Raw genomic sequence first — 15,408 nt, forward strand, 5'->3', positions numbered from 1 at the left:
ATCAGTACCAAATTAATTTAAAATACAAAAATGAAAATTAATTAAAAATAAAAAATGCTAAATTAATTGAAAATTAGAAAATACTAAAATTGTAGAAATTAGTTATTGTCAATAAAACCACATTAATAGATTCTTACATTAACCGTTAGTCCTTTTTTTGGATATCCTACCACAAAAAACTAGCAAGTTAAAACAGTCATCTCTAATTTTGAGTTTCATCATCATCTTCATCTTCTAGTGGACGACAGTCTGGAAATTTGTTGAGAAGCTTTTCAGTAACACCCATCAAGTATTGAATTGTCTTGTTTTTTTCCTCTTTCTCCTTAACTAACTCAGAAATCTGGGTGTAAGCTTCTTCTAACTTCTTGTCATGATCCAAGCTGGGTAAGAAGGGAGCATTTAACTCTTCATGGTCTGGAAGAGATCCATATCCAAATCGATGTCCTTTCTTTTTGGGTATTGCCTGAGAATCAACATGCATAATGTTAAGAATATGGAAACATCATGTTAAGAATCAAAGAGTTAAGAATGAAAATGAAATCTCCATACCTTACCAAATCGTTGATCTCAGAACAAGAGATCTCTTTAGTTGGAACCCGTCCATCTTCAAGTGTATCTATAGATTGGAGGTCATTCACCTGTTCTTTTAAAGTCTCCACAATCCTCTTAGCCTTCTTGTTTACAATCTTGCCAGTTTTTTTACTTTTATAAACATCCTCAATGAAACCCAGCATATTAGGCTCCACTCCACCATTTTCAATAGTCTTATATACATAGAAAAAGAACATAGTTAATATCCATTGAAATGATAATTCTTAAGAAATATAAAGAAATTCAAATTTACCATCTCATCTTTACGCCTATAGAATGATTTAGCTCCATTGTAGTGCACTGCAATTCCTTCTCCATCTGAGTTGCTTCTCCTGTTTCAATTATATATCAACTATTACTGTATTTTTATCAACTATTTTTTAAACAAATTTATCATAAATTTAACATAATACTATCATTAAGAAAATAAAAATAAGTTGGACAGCTTAAAGAAGGTAAATTAAATTTGAGAAGCTAAAGAGTTGTTATTGTATTGTCGCCAAAGCCTTCACGTACTTGCCAGCTTCCATTTGATTGAAGTTACATGGTCATCAATTTGTCAAACAACATCTTCTTTTTGTTGGTGTTTGATTTGAAATCTTAAATAAGCTATCAAGACGTTATTATTTCTAATCTCTTCCAAATTTAGCATCTTTGATTTTCTTATGGTTTTGTTCTTGGTCCCTTGCCAACGAAAAGAAAGAAGTTTACGGAAGAAGAAGTATTAATTAGTTTCTTAATTTGGTTAATCATCTTTTGGGGTCTTTGCTTCATGTCTTAAACGTTTTTTTTGTTTGGTAAAAATTTTGTGGTTAAACACTTGAAATGCTTTTGGATGTCTATTCTTAAGAAGGATATATGATACTTTTACAGTATGAACCACTTAAAATGAGTCACGCGATTTAAAATAGATATCCACAAGTTAACATAAGAGAATCACATCATATGCATTGTGTTTGTTTATGTATACAACTCTACTTTCATCATCTAGACCACTTATTAAACCAAAAGATAATAACATCGAGTCTTCTTTTCAACTCTCTCCTTAAGGCATAGCATAAGAAAATGAAGATATCATCAGTAGGATGGATCTTTGTCCTTACCTTAATCTATGTTACCATTGTTTCGAGTGCACCTGCACCTAAGCCAGCACCAACACCAGGACCTAAACCTAAACCTGCACCAGAACCAGCACCTAAACCTAAACCGGCACCTGCACCTAAACCTGCACCAGAACCAGCACCTAAACCTAAACCGGCACCTACACCTAAACCTGCACCAGCACCAGCACCAGCACCAGGTGGAGAAGTTGGTAAGCAAGCTATATATTATTGTTTTTAGTAATCTTTAGGTGTTTGAGTTGGAATCTTTAGTGTTAAGACTAAAAATCCAATGAACCTTTAATATGTTCACCTTCAACGACTTATATTTTAAAATTAGTTTAGTGTCTGTTTTGTTTGATTTGAATAGAGGACGAAACAGAGTTTAGCTACGAGAAGAAAGGAAAGAAGGGGCCAGCTAAATGGGGAACAATAAAGGAAGAGTGGAAAATGTGTGGAACAGGCAAAATGCAATCTCCGATTGATCTTAGGGACAAAAATGTCGTAGTTACTACTAAACTTGGATCTCTTCGTAGCCAGTATCTGCCTTCTAATACCACCATTAAGAACAGAGGTCATGACATCATGGTAAAAATCAACTATATCACCTTTTCCAATATATCTCATTTTTTTTTTCCTTCAAATAATCAGAATATATATGGCATGTCCCAAAATTCATACTAATTCAAGATCCACATAGAAATCATTAAAATCCGCACTACTAAATCACCACTCTTTGGTTAAAATATTTCGGTTTTCGGTACTGTGGCAGTTGAAATTCAAAGGAGGAAACAAAGGTATAGGTATCACTGTCAACGGTACTAAATATCAACTTCAACAACTTCATTGGCACTCTCCTTCCGAACATACAATTAATGGCAAAAGGTTATATTTCTATACCGTCTCTCTTAATTGATAATTAATGTAGAATCATTAATCTCCTCTATCCATCGATTACTGTATGTCTTTCGGCCTGAACATAGACCGTCTAGGCAAGATTATGCTTTTCCTTTTGAAACACATTTTATTTGGCATTTTTAAAATATTAAATGAGGATCATATATAAAAATAACTATAATCGGTAGGGACACACCCATCATTCAGTGCCTAAATGGATTGCTAACGAGGGCTTCAATCTTCCCAAAAAAAGTTCCTCTATGATATCTTTCAAGTCCAACATCTAATATATATAGTACAACATAAATAGGTATGCGCTTGAGAAACACTTGGTTCACGAGAGCAAAGATAAACGCTATGCTGTTGTCGCTTTCTTATACAAACTGGGAGCATCTGACCCTTTTCTCCTTTCGGTATTGAAATCTTAACCTTCCTATATACTAAACTGTGGTTTAATCATATCACTGATATTACTAATCGAAGAAAAAATAGTAATTCAATATTTTTTTTTTTTATTGTTTAGTTGGACAAACAATTGAAGAAGATAACAGATACACATGAGGCCGAGGAACATGTCGGAATCATTGATCCCAAAAAACTAAGTTTTAAATCAAAACTTTATTATAGATATATCGGATCACTTACAGCTCCTCCCTGTTCTGAAAATGTTATTTGGTCCGTTGCCAAAGAGGTATATATGTATATATAGTTTTTTCTTTCACTTTATTATTGTTATTTTATCCTAATTACCTTTTTAATAGTAATGTCTTACATGTTTTAATGAACTTTCAGATTCGCACTGTGACAAGTAAACAAGTGAAACTTCTCCGTGTGGCTGTACACGATGTAAGTGTTTTTCTTTCCTTGCGGATCAATATTATGCATGCAGCTTAACATTATTAACATAATTTCTTACAGGATTCAAATTCAAATGCGAGGCCGCTTCAACCAATCAATAAGCGTGTGGTGTACTTATACAAACCAAAAGCTTAGTTAATGAATAAAAACAGTAATATAACTTATTACTAATCTTTAATTCTTTATATTATAATGTACACCAAAATGATGTTTTTAGGAAGAAACTGATGACTTCGTTTTGTTTATTTAAATATATATAGTCATCACCCACTCGTGTTATAAAATGGTTTTTTTTTTATGTTAAAGAGGAGTTGACCTTTCCGGTGGTCAGAATTTTATTGAAAAGATCAGACTAACCTCGGCTCTAAGCTTTATAGTATCCCTCTCCATGAATTTTCAGTAGTCAAACCATCAGATAACAGAGAAAATAAGTCTCCTTGTAAATTGATATGACTGAGAATTGAGAATTCAGTGTTAGCCAATGATAGAGAATGCAACCACCGGCATCTTGGCGATTCAATCCTTTGTATACAGACTGAGCAAGGCATTGTATACCGTTTACAGAGTTCCTACAATATTGACAGTAGTAATCTTTGTTCAAGTTTATTTAGTACGTACTTAGTAGTAAAAACGTAGGCTATATGGGGCTCAAGCATACATTGTAAAATGGGTGATATACAAACAAGGAAAAGTACAATGGAAGAGAGTATTCTGGAAGTTGTTTTTGTGGGCATGGTCTATAGAAGGAATGATCCTAAAAGGCTAAAACTTCTCTGTTTTAGTTAAGCTTACAAGATATCATTAATCAACTTATGGTCTTTGCTCCCTCTGATTATAATTAAGAATTATATCTTTTTATGCACGTACTGGATTAATCAATAAGAAAAGTTTAGTTTATAGGATGAACTAGATTATGTCCCGCGGTGTACCGCGGGACAAGTTTTTTTGATTTTTTTTTTGTTAATGTACTATTTTAATATTAATTTTGCTAATGTAGTCTTTTGTTAATTTTAGTGATTTAGTATATAATTTGTGGTATACCGTACATCAACTTTTGTTTAATACAATCTTAATTAAATCAGTTTGATTCAATATATTTTATATTGGTGTTGTTAAAATAGTAAAATAAGGATTTAACCTGTATTGAAATATAATATTAATGATATTTTATTTTTTAGTATTATCAGTTCAATCATGTAATGTCATATAACCCGTCATGTATATAACTCGTTTGTGTTATTTTGAAAATTTAATATGCTTTAAACTTTTTATTAAGTTTAGATATATCAATTATAAATTATAAACTTCTTAAAATTCTATAATTTACTATATACGGTAAATTTACTATATATGTATGTCAAACACACACTTTTTATATTAATTGAGTAATATATGTTCGTTTTAAGAAATTCAAATTACAATATATGCAGAAAAAATTACACATTTTTATTAACATTATTTATTATATGATGATTCACTATATTAAATTTTTAAAATAATGAAAAGATGATAGGAGAATATTTCTTTTTAATATGGAAGAAATCTTCTAAATATCTGTATTAGTTATAGAATATTATATATATGGATATTTAAAATAATTTTAATTATGTTTGATTATAAGGATAGTAAAAAGAACTAACTAAACTTGTTTGGATATGAATATAAGCATTAAATTACATTTAATGATAAATGTTTCCATAAACATATTTTTGAGCAAAAAAGTGCTGCAAAAATACTAGTATAGATATTTAGTGGGGGGGGGGGTTATTGGTTTAAGATTTGAGTAGAGTTTTAAAGAAATTAAGAAATTAAAAAAAAATCAGAGGAATTAAGAAAATTATGGAATTAATAATATTTTTTTTTACCAATTGCGAAAGTTGCACAGCTCCAATTAATTAGGGTTTCTAACTTTCTATTCAAAAGACGAAAGTGGTGTCAGGACATGCTTCTTTTTTTTATTTTTCTGTGAAAATCTTCTCATTCTCGTTCAACTTGTTTGGTTTTGTGGTTTTTGATCTGCGGAAAAATTCTCAATAATGGATAGGATAAGTGGGTTACCCGATGAAGTGCTCGTGGGAATATTGTCTCAACAACCTACTGCTAGAGATGTTGTGGCCACAATGGTTTTGTCAAAACGGTGGCGATTTCTTTGGAGGATGGTGCCAAAACTCGTATACGATGGTAGCTATCAGAGTAATGAGTTTGGTAAATTTTCGATCTTTGTTTTAAGATCTTTGGTTTTGCATGAGGCGCCAGTTATAAAAATGTTGCGTTTCAAACTTGATCAAAAGTCTTGTAACGCTATTGATATTGGAGTATGGTTTAGAATTATAGCTAGACATGTTGTGCGTAAGCTTGTTATCGAGATTGTTACTTCTTCTAGTAAAAATACTCCAGTCACACTTCCGAGGAGCTTGTATACATGTTGTAAAATGCTTGTGATCTTGAAACTAAGTAACACGGTTCTTTTGGATGATGCATTTTCCTTCATTTTTTTCCCATCCCTCAAGAAACTGAGTCTTGAATCCATTAAGTACCCACCAGATGGTGATGAATTTGTCAAGAAGCTTTTGTTAAGTTGTCCTGTTCTTGAAGACTTATATGTGGAGCAGTGTCCTGATGACAATGTGACTGTTTTCACCGTTAGGGTGCCTTCTCTCAAGTTCGCATCATTGTATAAATCACAAGACAGAGTTAAAGATGACAAAGATGGGTATGTGATAAATACTCCTTTGTTGGAACACTTGGTCATTTCTGAGTATAGCTCTTGTGGGTTTGTGTCATTGAGAATGAAATGCCTAATATTGATAAGGCAGGCGTTGTCGTTACCCAAAATCATAATGGGGAGATTCTAAGTTTTGTTACTTCAGTCCAGCGTCTCTATTTATGTTTACCAACCGCAAAGGTAACTATACGTTTTTTTTTTTTTTTTGAAGCCTCTCTATTTATGTTGATTGTGTACTTGAGTCTGATTTGTATTGCAGGATGCATATCCTATTGGTAGTGTCTTCCGAAGTCTTGTACGTTCAACGTTATGCACATGTAAAACAAAGTGGTTGGATATACTTTTGTGTATGCTCAGAGCCTCTCCTAATTTACGAGCTCTCAAACTTTGTTCTGTACGTAAATCTAAACCTGAATTATTTCATTTTCCTCTCGACCAGTATATATTATTAAATCCATTTTACATGTTGTATCAGTACCATAATGAGGATTATCCACGTCCGTGCTGGAGTGAACCGAGTTCAATTCCTAAGTGTTTGGTATCGAGTCTTGAAACTCTCAAATGGGTAAATTATGAAGGGTACAAAGACGAGAAACAAGTAGCAGCATTCATCTTAACAAACGCAAACCGTTTGAAGACGGCAATTTTCTCCTCTGATGATTCCAACGATCACGAGAAATCTGAGATGCTTAAAGAGTTGTTGTCATCATCATCGCCTATGTGTTCACGTACTTGCCAGCTTCGTTTTGTTTGAAGCTATATATTTGTTTGGTTGGTGTTTGATTTTGAATTATCAATACAATAAAAGTAGAAGGTGTATCTCTCCAGAACATGACACATCAGCCTCAACTTTGAAACATATGTTGACACCTCAGTAAAAATTTCTACCCTATCAAATTATAACATTAATACAGCTCAGATGATTTTACTCCTACGTAGACTAAACAAAAGGGAAACGATAGCGTTTAATCAATGGCTCGACTTCTTCTTCGTCGTCGTGATACCATGGATCGACTGTTCTGCTGAATGCCTGATTTCTTCTTCTTCGGCGCTGTTTATACCATGGTCCGACTGTGTTGCTGATCCTAGCCATGGCTCTCTTTACCAATCTGAGCAGATCCGACGATGATGTTAGCCCCATCGATGGTCGATCGGTTGTGGTGGATTTCTTCTTCTTCCATCCACCAGAATATGTTCATCAGATCCGACGATGATGGGTTTCTTCTTTTTCTACTTTTCGTTCCCATGTAACATGATTTTATTCTTTATGTCTCTTAATTTTGGGGAGTAAGGAAGATTTCTAGGCTGTGAATTTGAGATTGTATTGATGTGTTTGAATCTAGAAATTGGAGGAGATCCGAGGGAGAAAAATATGAGTGCTCCGGTGAAAGAGGAGAGCTATTTTTGTGTGGTAAAAAGCTGTGTAACATTTGTAATTCTAGAGATGATAAGGTAGTAGGTAGAGAACATAATTTGTATTCGATTTTGTGTGTCACATTTTGTTTTCAAGGAACTGAGTGTATTTTAACCGAGTTTTATCGGCTAAGAATCTTAGCCTAAGATGTCATCAAGTTAGACCAGTGGCCGAGTTTCAAGTCCTACATCTTACGAGACGCAACACAGAATGTGTTCCTTATGTAAGTTTTCTTCTCACAGTGGTTCCATCTCTAGGTTTATTATGATTTTCAAATTAGTATTAGTTAGCGAAGTTATTTTCGTGTTGTGGACAAGTCAGGCTAGGCCTTTAGCTGTTCAACATTTTTTGAAGTTTCTGATCGTTAGATAGTTTTAGCCAAAGTTTTGTATTAGACGTTATGTTGACGCAGTTAGTATCTTATAATGTATATTGTGCTCCTAAATATTTTTGTAATCATGAACTGGCCAGGAGAAGTTGTTTTCTCCAGTAATTAAGTATTGCATATGAACTTGCAAACCGATTGTGTTACATACGGCTGCGAGTCTCTCAGACCCTACATTCTCTTTCGGATCAGAACCTCTCTTTGAACATGTAAGGAGTCTCAATTGATCTGAAGGTGTTAAGGTAGAGAGATATAGAAGCGCTTGCTAAACCATGAGCTGAGCTTAAGAGTTCATCTTAGATATGTTTCTTGCTAACTTTTGCACTGATATTTAAGTATCTTCCTAATCTCTTTGTTGCACTAAACCTGCTCTTGAGGCGACCAATCTCCGTAAATTCCAACTAAAGTCGCAGTAGAAGCACAGGTGGTTATGAGAGGCTCATTAAAATCCAAGATTTGTGTGTGGTTATAAATTTCTACATGAGAAACATTCGCAAGTTCCATAAACACACTGAACATTTTGAAAATTGTTTTATTGATTTTTCATTCTCTTTAACATTATTATCTTGAGGTTTGAGTTTTTTATCATTGGAATATTCTTTGTCTTTTGCTGCTGTTTGCACAGTCTATTCTCACAAACTTATTGTCCTCAAGGTCAGAAACCGTTGTCTTTTCTGAAGTACTATTGACAGCATGAGGCCATCGTGTTGAGACCTGGAAGGCTGGCTATTGTGGTGACAGTGAAGTTGATCAGAAATGGTTTCACGGTGAAACTTTCACCTCAGTGTTTCTGGGTTTGTATAATGCATGTAAAGTGAAGATTGTGGCTTGTGTCGGATCTCTGCAAAGTATGCCGAAGAGGAAGATTTGTTGGTGAGATAAAAGATGAGGAAAAAACACAGTAGTCTAGAATTGGGTCCCGATCAGAATTAACCAACAATGCTGATGAACGGTAATAGCAAATTTAGAAGCATATAAAAGCAAATGTGATCTTGCAACTGATGTCCACTTAAATTATATCTTCTACTTGGTTGAGTTTTATATACATATGATATTTGTTTATAGTTTGAATTCAAGTTTGGATCGCTTAGGAAAGGAACCGATTATTATGCTTCATACAAACTTTGTATCTTATTTCTATGTCCTGCTTTCACTGTCATTGTCCTTAGTCCTTACATTGATCACTTATCCCATTAATCATTGTAAGCAATTAAAAAATAAAGAGGTGCAAAACTTTCATTTTGTAAGCTAAGAAATAAAGTTTTATTGTGGAATTAAAAATGCAATTTTAAATTTCATTGGAAAATACTTTAATTTTTCCAACATATATCTAATTTTTTGGTTTAATGAAAACCGAATATTTTGGATTAACTATATTAACATCCAAAATATTCAGTATTGTTTTAGTAAGAGAAGAATATAATTTTCAAGTCAAAGAAACAAAAACTTATTTCTTAACATAATAAAATTTAAAATATATGAAAGTAAAAACTCAAGTATCATATAAAAATAAAAATAATACTAAAAATACAAAATAACCATTGAATTATCAAAAACTTATGAAATTTGATATCAAAGAACATATATATTACATCATGAAATTAGAAAAAAATTCAAATCAGAAAAAAATAATAAACCAATCCCGCGGCGTAGCGCGGGTTTAACCTAGTACTAAATAAAAGTAGGAGCTATAAGCTTCTAAGGCTGTCCACCTAAGCTTTAAAAAAATAAATAGATATTCAACATGTCACTAATTAACATTTTTAGAAATTCACAAAATTTTATATATTAAGAATTATTTTAAACAACCTATCAGGATTTGACATGTCATTCATTAACATTTTCTAAATTTCCAGAACTTTTTAGAAAAAGGAAAATTTTTAATATATGGAAATAAAAAAAGTATGTACAATATCCCACATTGTCTAGAAAATTTTTAGACGATGGTTCAAACCAGTATAAATAAGATTAATATGCTTCCAACAACGAATGAGCAGGAAAGTTTGATTTATCAGGCGTCCAAGTTTAAAAGTTTTATTCGGTTTGATCCGGCTTTTTATTTGATCAAACTAAAACTTTAAAAAGTTTCAAAAAATATTATAATATTAATTTTTTAAAATTTTTTAAATATTATAAATATTGAAAATTTTAAAAGCTCTTAGCCTTTAAAAAGTTTTTAAATATTATAATTTTAAAATTTTAATAGTTTAAAATATTTAAATATTGAAACTTTTTAAAAGGTTCAAATATTATATTCGAACCTTTTAAAAGTTTAAAATATTATAAATATTGAAACTTCTAAAAGTTTTAGCTTTAAAAAGGTTTCAAAATATTATAATTTTTAAATTTTAAAAATTTCTTAACATTTAAAAGGTCTTTAAAAAAATTAAAATTTATAAATTTTAAAAATTTGAAATATAATAAATATTGAAACTTTTAAAAGGTTCAAATATTAAAATATTTAAACTTTATAGAATGTTTTAAAATATTACAATTACTTAACCTCCATATAAATTTTAAGATAGTATATATATACTAATAAAAAGTTGAAGCTATATACTCCTAAAGTGTCCATATATGATTTAAAAAAACCAATAAGAATTAGATATTTCGCTAAGAATTTTTTTGGAAATATAGTAGTAATCTATATTATTAAGATTTTTTAGAAAAAAAAATCTATAGAAATAAAAAAAATATGTACAACGTCCCACATCGGCTAGAAAATTTTAGACAATGGCTGAGAACCATTATAAATAAAAATAATATGTTTATAACTTTAAATTTATCAGGTTTGCTTGATTTATGCTTATTTATCAAGTTTTCAAATTTAAAAGTTATTTGATTTAGTTTAGCAAATTAATTTTTAAAGGTTTAAATATTTATTATAGAATGTTTAGAAAAATTATAATACCTCCATAAAAATGTTAAAATATTATAACTATTTAAACTCTATAAAAAGTAAAAGTGTCATTAATATTTAACTCTTAAAAATTTTTTTACAGATAATTAAACTACATCTAAAGTTTGAAATATTTTAAATATTTAATTTGTTTTAATAATTTAAAAGTTTAAGAATTACTAAATATTATATATCAATTTTTTTAATATCTTGAAACTATCTTAGTTATCTCCGTTTATGCTTTATATCTCTTATGAGCTGTAAAACATGTTTTTCTGTATCACTTTACAGATGATTTGATACTTTTGCAGTAAAATTTTTATTTTTAAGTCTAAGAAAGAAGGATTGACGTTGAAAGACCTTGATTTGATGTTATTTGAGTTTAAAGAAGAAGGATCGACGAAAAACACAAATATTGTTTTTACTATATATGTGTTCATATTACTTTCTGTGCAAGTAAGGATTTTGGTTTGAGAAGTATATGAATGAAATTATCAATAATTGGGTGCATGTGTTGACTATGCTGGTTTTCATGAATTGTACAATTTTTATGAGAAAAAAATGATTTTGGTTTTGGAGTTTGATGGGTTAACAAGTTGTGTGTTAGTCTAAAAAAAAAGGTTTTTTTTTCAGTGAAAGAATGTGAAAAAANAACTATTTAAACTCTATAAAAAGTAAAAGTGTCATTAATATTTAACTCTTAAAAATTTTTTTACAGATAATTAAACTACATCTAAAGTTTGAAATATTTTAAATATTTAATTTGTTTTAATAATTTAAAAGTTTAAGAATTACTAAATATTATATATCAATTTTTTTAATATCTTGAAACTATCTTAGTTATCTCCGTTTATGCTTTATATCTCTTATGAGCTGTAAAACATGTTTTTCTGTATCACTTTACAGATGATTTGATACTTTTGCAGTAAAATTTTTATTTTTAAGTCTAAGAAAGAAGGATTGACGTTGAAAGACCTTGATTTGATGTTATTTGAGTTTAAAGAAGAAGGATCGACGAAAAACACAAATATTGTTTTTACTATATATGTGTTCATATTACTTTCTGTGCAAGTAAGGATTTTGGTTTGAGAAGTATATGGATGAAATTATCAATAATTGGGTGCATGTGTTGACTATGCTGGTTTTCATGAATTGTACAATTTTTATGAGAAAAAAATGATTTTGGTTTTGGAGTTTGATGGGTTAACAAGTTGTGTGTTAGTCTAAAAAAAAAGGTTGTTTTTTCAGTGAAAGAATGTGAAAAAATTGAAAAGGAAGAACAAAAAGAAGAGTATAACAAAGAACTGAACGGTAAATGTAACGATGACAATTGGTATAAAATTTGACAATGAAAATGACAAGAAAGAATATGAAGAATAAGAAAACATTAAATAAAAAATACGAAAACATAGGTGATAGTGATCAATTAAATATGAAAAAGGAGATAAATTCATGATTATAAAATTGTTTCGTTTTTCTGATGGCCAAAGAAATGGTTTAAGATATGTGAGGTCACCAGTTTGATCCGCCTCGCCTGAACGTCGAGTTAGATTCATGATTTTTTATCAGATTTGATTTTAGAACATAACTGATTTTTATATTTTTAAAAGTTGTGTATATGAAATTTATTTTTTTCCTTAATAGTAATTTAAAGTTTTCTGTAAGATAATATTTCATTACCTCATCAATAATATATAATTTTTATCAAAATATATCAAACAAACCCACGCTACGCGTGGGTTCAAAACCTAGTTCTTATAAAGGTAAGCTTATATTGGTAAACACATTATTGAAGAATGTAATGGATAGATACATACTCTGGCCCAATTCTAAGAAATAAAGTTCACGCGTCTATTATTATAAAGGTAGATAAAACATAACAATTTCATTATCAATCTAAAAATGTCTACATCAAACGAATATATTTACATACATTTTTTTATCATAGAAGAGAAGATACCTTCATATTCCCATCGCAACCATAATATACAACATTTACAACTAGTCATTATAATATAACCAAACAAATAGTAATCTAACTCAAATAAACGAAGACCACAGAGGCGTTGAATCAATCAGGCTACTGATAAAATTTGTAAAGGAAGCAAGAAAGACTATAATTAACAAAAAGTCTTAAACTTGATTAATAATTTAATAAATGCTAATTAAGAAAGGGACATAAAGTAAAGAGGAGACAAGGGGAACGAGTTGGGGGTGTTGTTTAGACCGAAGACGAAGAGGACGTGGTTGGGTTGTTTTGTTTTTGTTTCGTTTCCTTCCACTCTTTCTTCTTCTTCATTTCCTCTTTCTTTCTTTCTTTCTCCATTTTTTCTCGAACCCTTCTTCAAAAAATTGAATCTTTATTTTTTTTTGGGGTTTTTATATTTTCTCTAGAGGAATCGAGAAAGAAGGAAGAACAAGATTCGAAAGTTTTATTTTCTTGGGGTTTTCAAGAAGTAAAAGCAGAGACATTTATTAAAGGTATGATTTTTGTGTTGTGGGTTTGTAAAAATTTGATAAAAAAGATTTGAAATTTGATATATATATGAGAATCCAAATCTCTTCTTTCATGGATTATTTTGAGAAAATCATATGATAAAAAAGCAAGAAATTTGATTCCTTTTTTCAAGGGTTTTGTTTATTTTTACAAAGATTCTGGGTTTTCTTCAGATTTTTTTTTTCCTCTATGGGTTTTGGATTTTATCCAAATTTGTTTAAAAAAGATTTTAGCTTTTCTTCTCCTTTTTTTTTTTAAAAGATGTTCTCATCCGAATTTGATAGGTCAAAATCATTCAAATTCTGGGAAATTAATGACAAAAAAATATACTCATTTTGAGAAAGTTATAAACTTTATAAGGTCTTAGATCTGAATTTATATATTTTTCCATTGTGTGTTCTTTTTCTGGTTTTGCAGAATCAAGAGATTTGGGGGAGGTGAAGGATTGAGAGAGAGAGACATGGATGAAACAATGGCAGCTAGGTATTGGTGTCACATGTGTTCACAAATGGTGAATCCAATAATGGAATCTGAAATCAAATGTCCCTTTTGTCAAAGCGGGTTCATTGAAGAAATGAGCAGTAATGACAATGGAGATGGAGGAGGAGGTGGAAGCAGAGGCATCATAACAAGAGATGTTCAAGATTCAGAAACANATAGTAATTTAAAGTTTTCTGTAAGATAATATTTCATTACCTCATCAATAATATATAATTTTTATCAAAATATATCAAACAAACCCACGCTACGCGTGGGTTCAAAACCTAGTTCTTATAAAGGTAAGCTTATATTGGTAAACACATTATTGAAGAATGTAATGGATAGATACATACTCTGGCCCAATTCTAAGAAATAAAGTTCACGCGTCTATTATTATAAAGGTAGATAAAACATAACAATTTCATTATCAATCTAAAAATGTCTACATCAAACGAATATATTTACATACATTTTTTTATCATAGAAGAGAAGATACCTTCATATTCCCATCGCAACCATAATATACAACATTTACAACTAGTCATTATAATATAACCAAACAAATAGTAATCTAACTCAAATAAACGAAGACCACAGAGGCGTTGAATCAATCAGGCTACTGATAAAATTTGTAAAGGAAGCAAGAAAGACTATAATTAACAAAAAGTCTTAAACTTGATTAATAATTTAATAAATGCTAATTAAGAAAGGGACATAAAGTAAAGAGGAGACAAGGGGAACGAGTTGGGGGTGTTGTTTAGACCGAAGACGAAGAGGACGTGGTTGGGTTGTTTTGTTTTTGTTTCGTTTCCTTCCACTCTTTCTTCTTCTTCATTTCCTCTTTCTTTCTTTCTTTCTCCATTTTTTCTCGAACCCTTCTTCAAAAAATTGAATCTTTATTTTTTTTTGGGGTTTTTATATTTTCTCTAGAGGAATCGAGAAAGAAGGAAGAACAAGATTCGAAAGTTTTATTTTCTTGGGGTTTTCAAGAAGTAAAAGCAGAGACATTTATTAAAGGTATGATTTTTGTGTTGTGGGTTTGTAAAAATTTGATAAAAAAGATTTGAAATTTGATATATATATGAGAATCCAAATCTCTTCTTTCATGGATTATTTTGAGAAAATCATATGATAAAAAAGCAAGAAATTTGATTCCTTTTTTCAAGGGTTTTGTTTATTTTTACAAAGATTCTGGGTTTTCTTCAGATTTTTTTTTTCCTCTATGGGTTTTGGATTTTATCCAAATTTGTTTAAAAAAGATTTTAGCTTTTCTTCTCCTTTTTTTTTTTAAAAGATGTTCTCATCCGAATTTGATAGGTCAAAATCATTCAAATTCTGGGAAATTAATGACAAAAAAATATACTCATTTTGAGAAAGTTATAAACTTTATAAGGTCTTAGATCTGAATTTATATATTTTTCCATTGTGTGTTCTTTTTCTGGTTTTGCAGAATCAAGAGATTTGGGGGAGGTGAAGGATTGAGAGAGAGAGACATGGATGAAACAATGGCAGCTAGGTATTGGTGTCACATGTGTTCACAAATGGTGAATCCAATAATGGAA

General features: G+C 30.4%; 2 protein-coding genes and 1 long non-coding RNA gene across 3 annotated transcripts; all 3 read left to right on the forward strand.

Moving 5' to 3' along the window:
- LOC104733059 (alpha carbonic anhydrase 8) lies at positions 1,596–4,047 on the forward strand. The gene is made up of 7 exons (XM_010452675.2): positions 1,596–1,903; positions 2,062–2,279; positions 2,464–2,576; positions 2,899–3,001; positions 3,112–3,279; positions 3,381–3,434; positions 3,507–4,047. The coding sequence occupies exons 1-7, from the start codon at positions 1,657–1,659 to the stop codon at positions 3,579–3,581; spliced, it is 978 nt and encodes a 325-aa protein (XP_010450977.1). The 5' UTR covers positions 1,596–1,656; the 3' UTR covers positions 3,582–4,047.
- On the forward strand, positions 5,483–6,925 carry LOC104755607 (probable FBD-associated F-box protein At1g32375). Its single transcript, XM_019231196.1, has 4 exons — positions 5,483–6,159; positions 6,431–6,466; positions 6,529–6,565; positions 6,647–6,925. The coding sequence occupies exons 1-4, from the start codon at positions 5,483–5,485 to the stop codon at positions 6,923–6,925; spliced, it is 1,029 nt and encodes a 342-aa protein (XP_019086741.1).
- LOC109129129 lies at positions 7,101–9,005 on the forward strand. The gene is made up of 2 exons (XR_002035387.1): positions 7,101–7,418; positions 7,515–9,005. It is a non-coding gene; the product is annotated as an uncharacterized LOC109129129 (long non-coding RNA).

This window comes from Camelina sativa, chromosome 2, assembly GCF_000633955.1.
Source record: "Camelina sativa cultivar DH55 chromosome 2, Cs, whole genome shotgun sequence".
Classification (NCBI taxonomy): domain Eukaryota; kingdom Viridiplantae; phylum Streptophyta; class Magnoliopsida; order Brassicales; family Brassicaceae; genus Camelina; species Camelina sativa.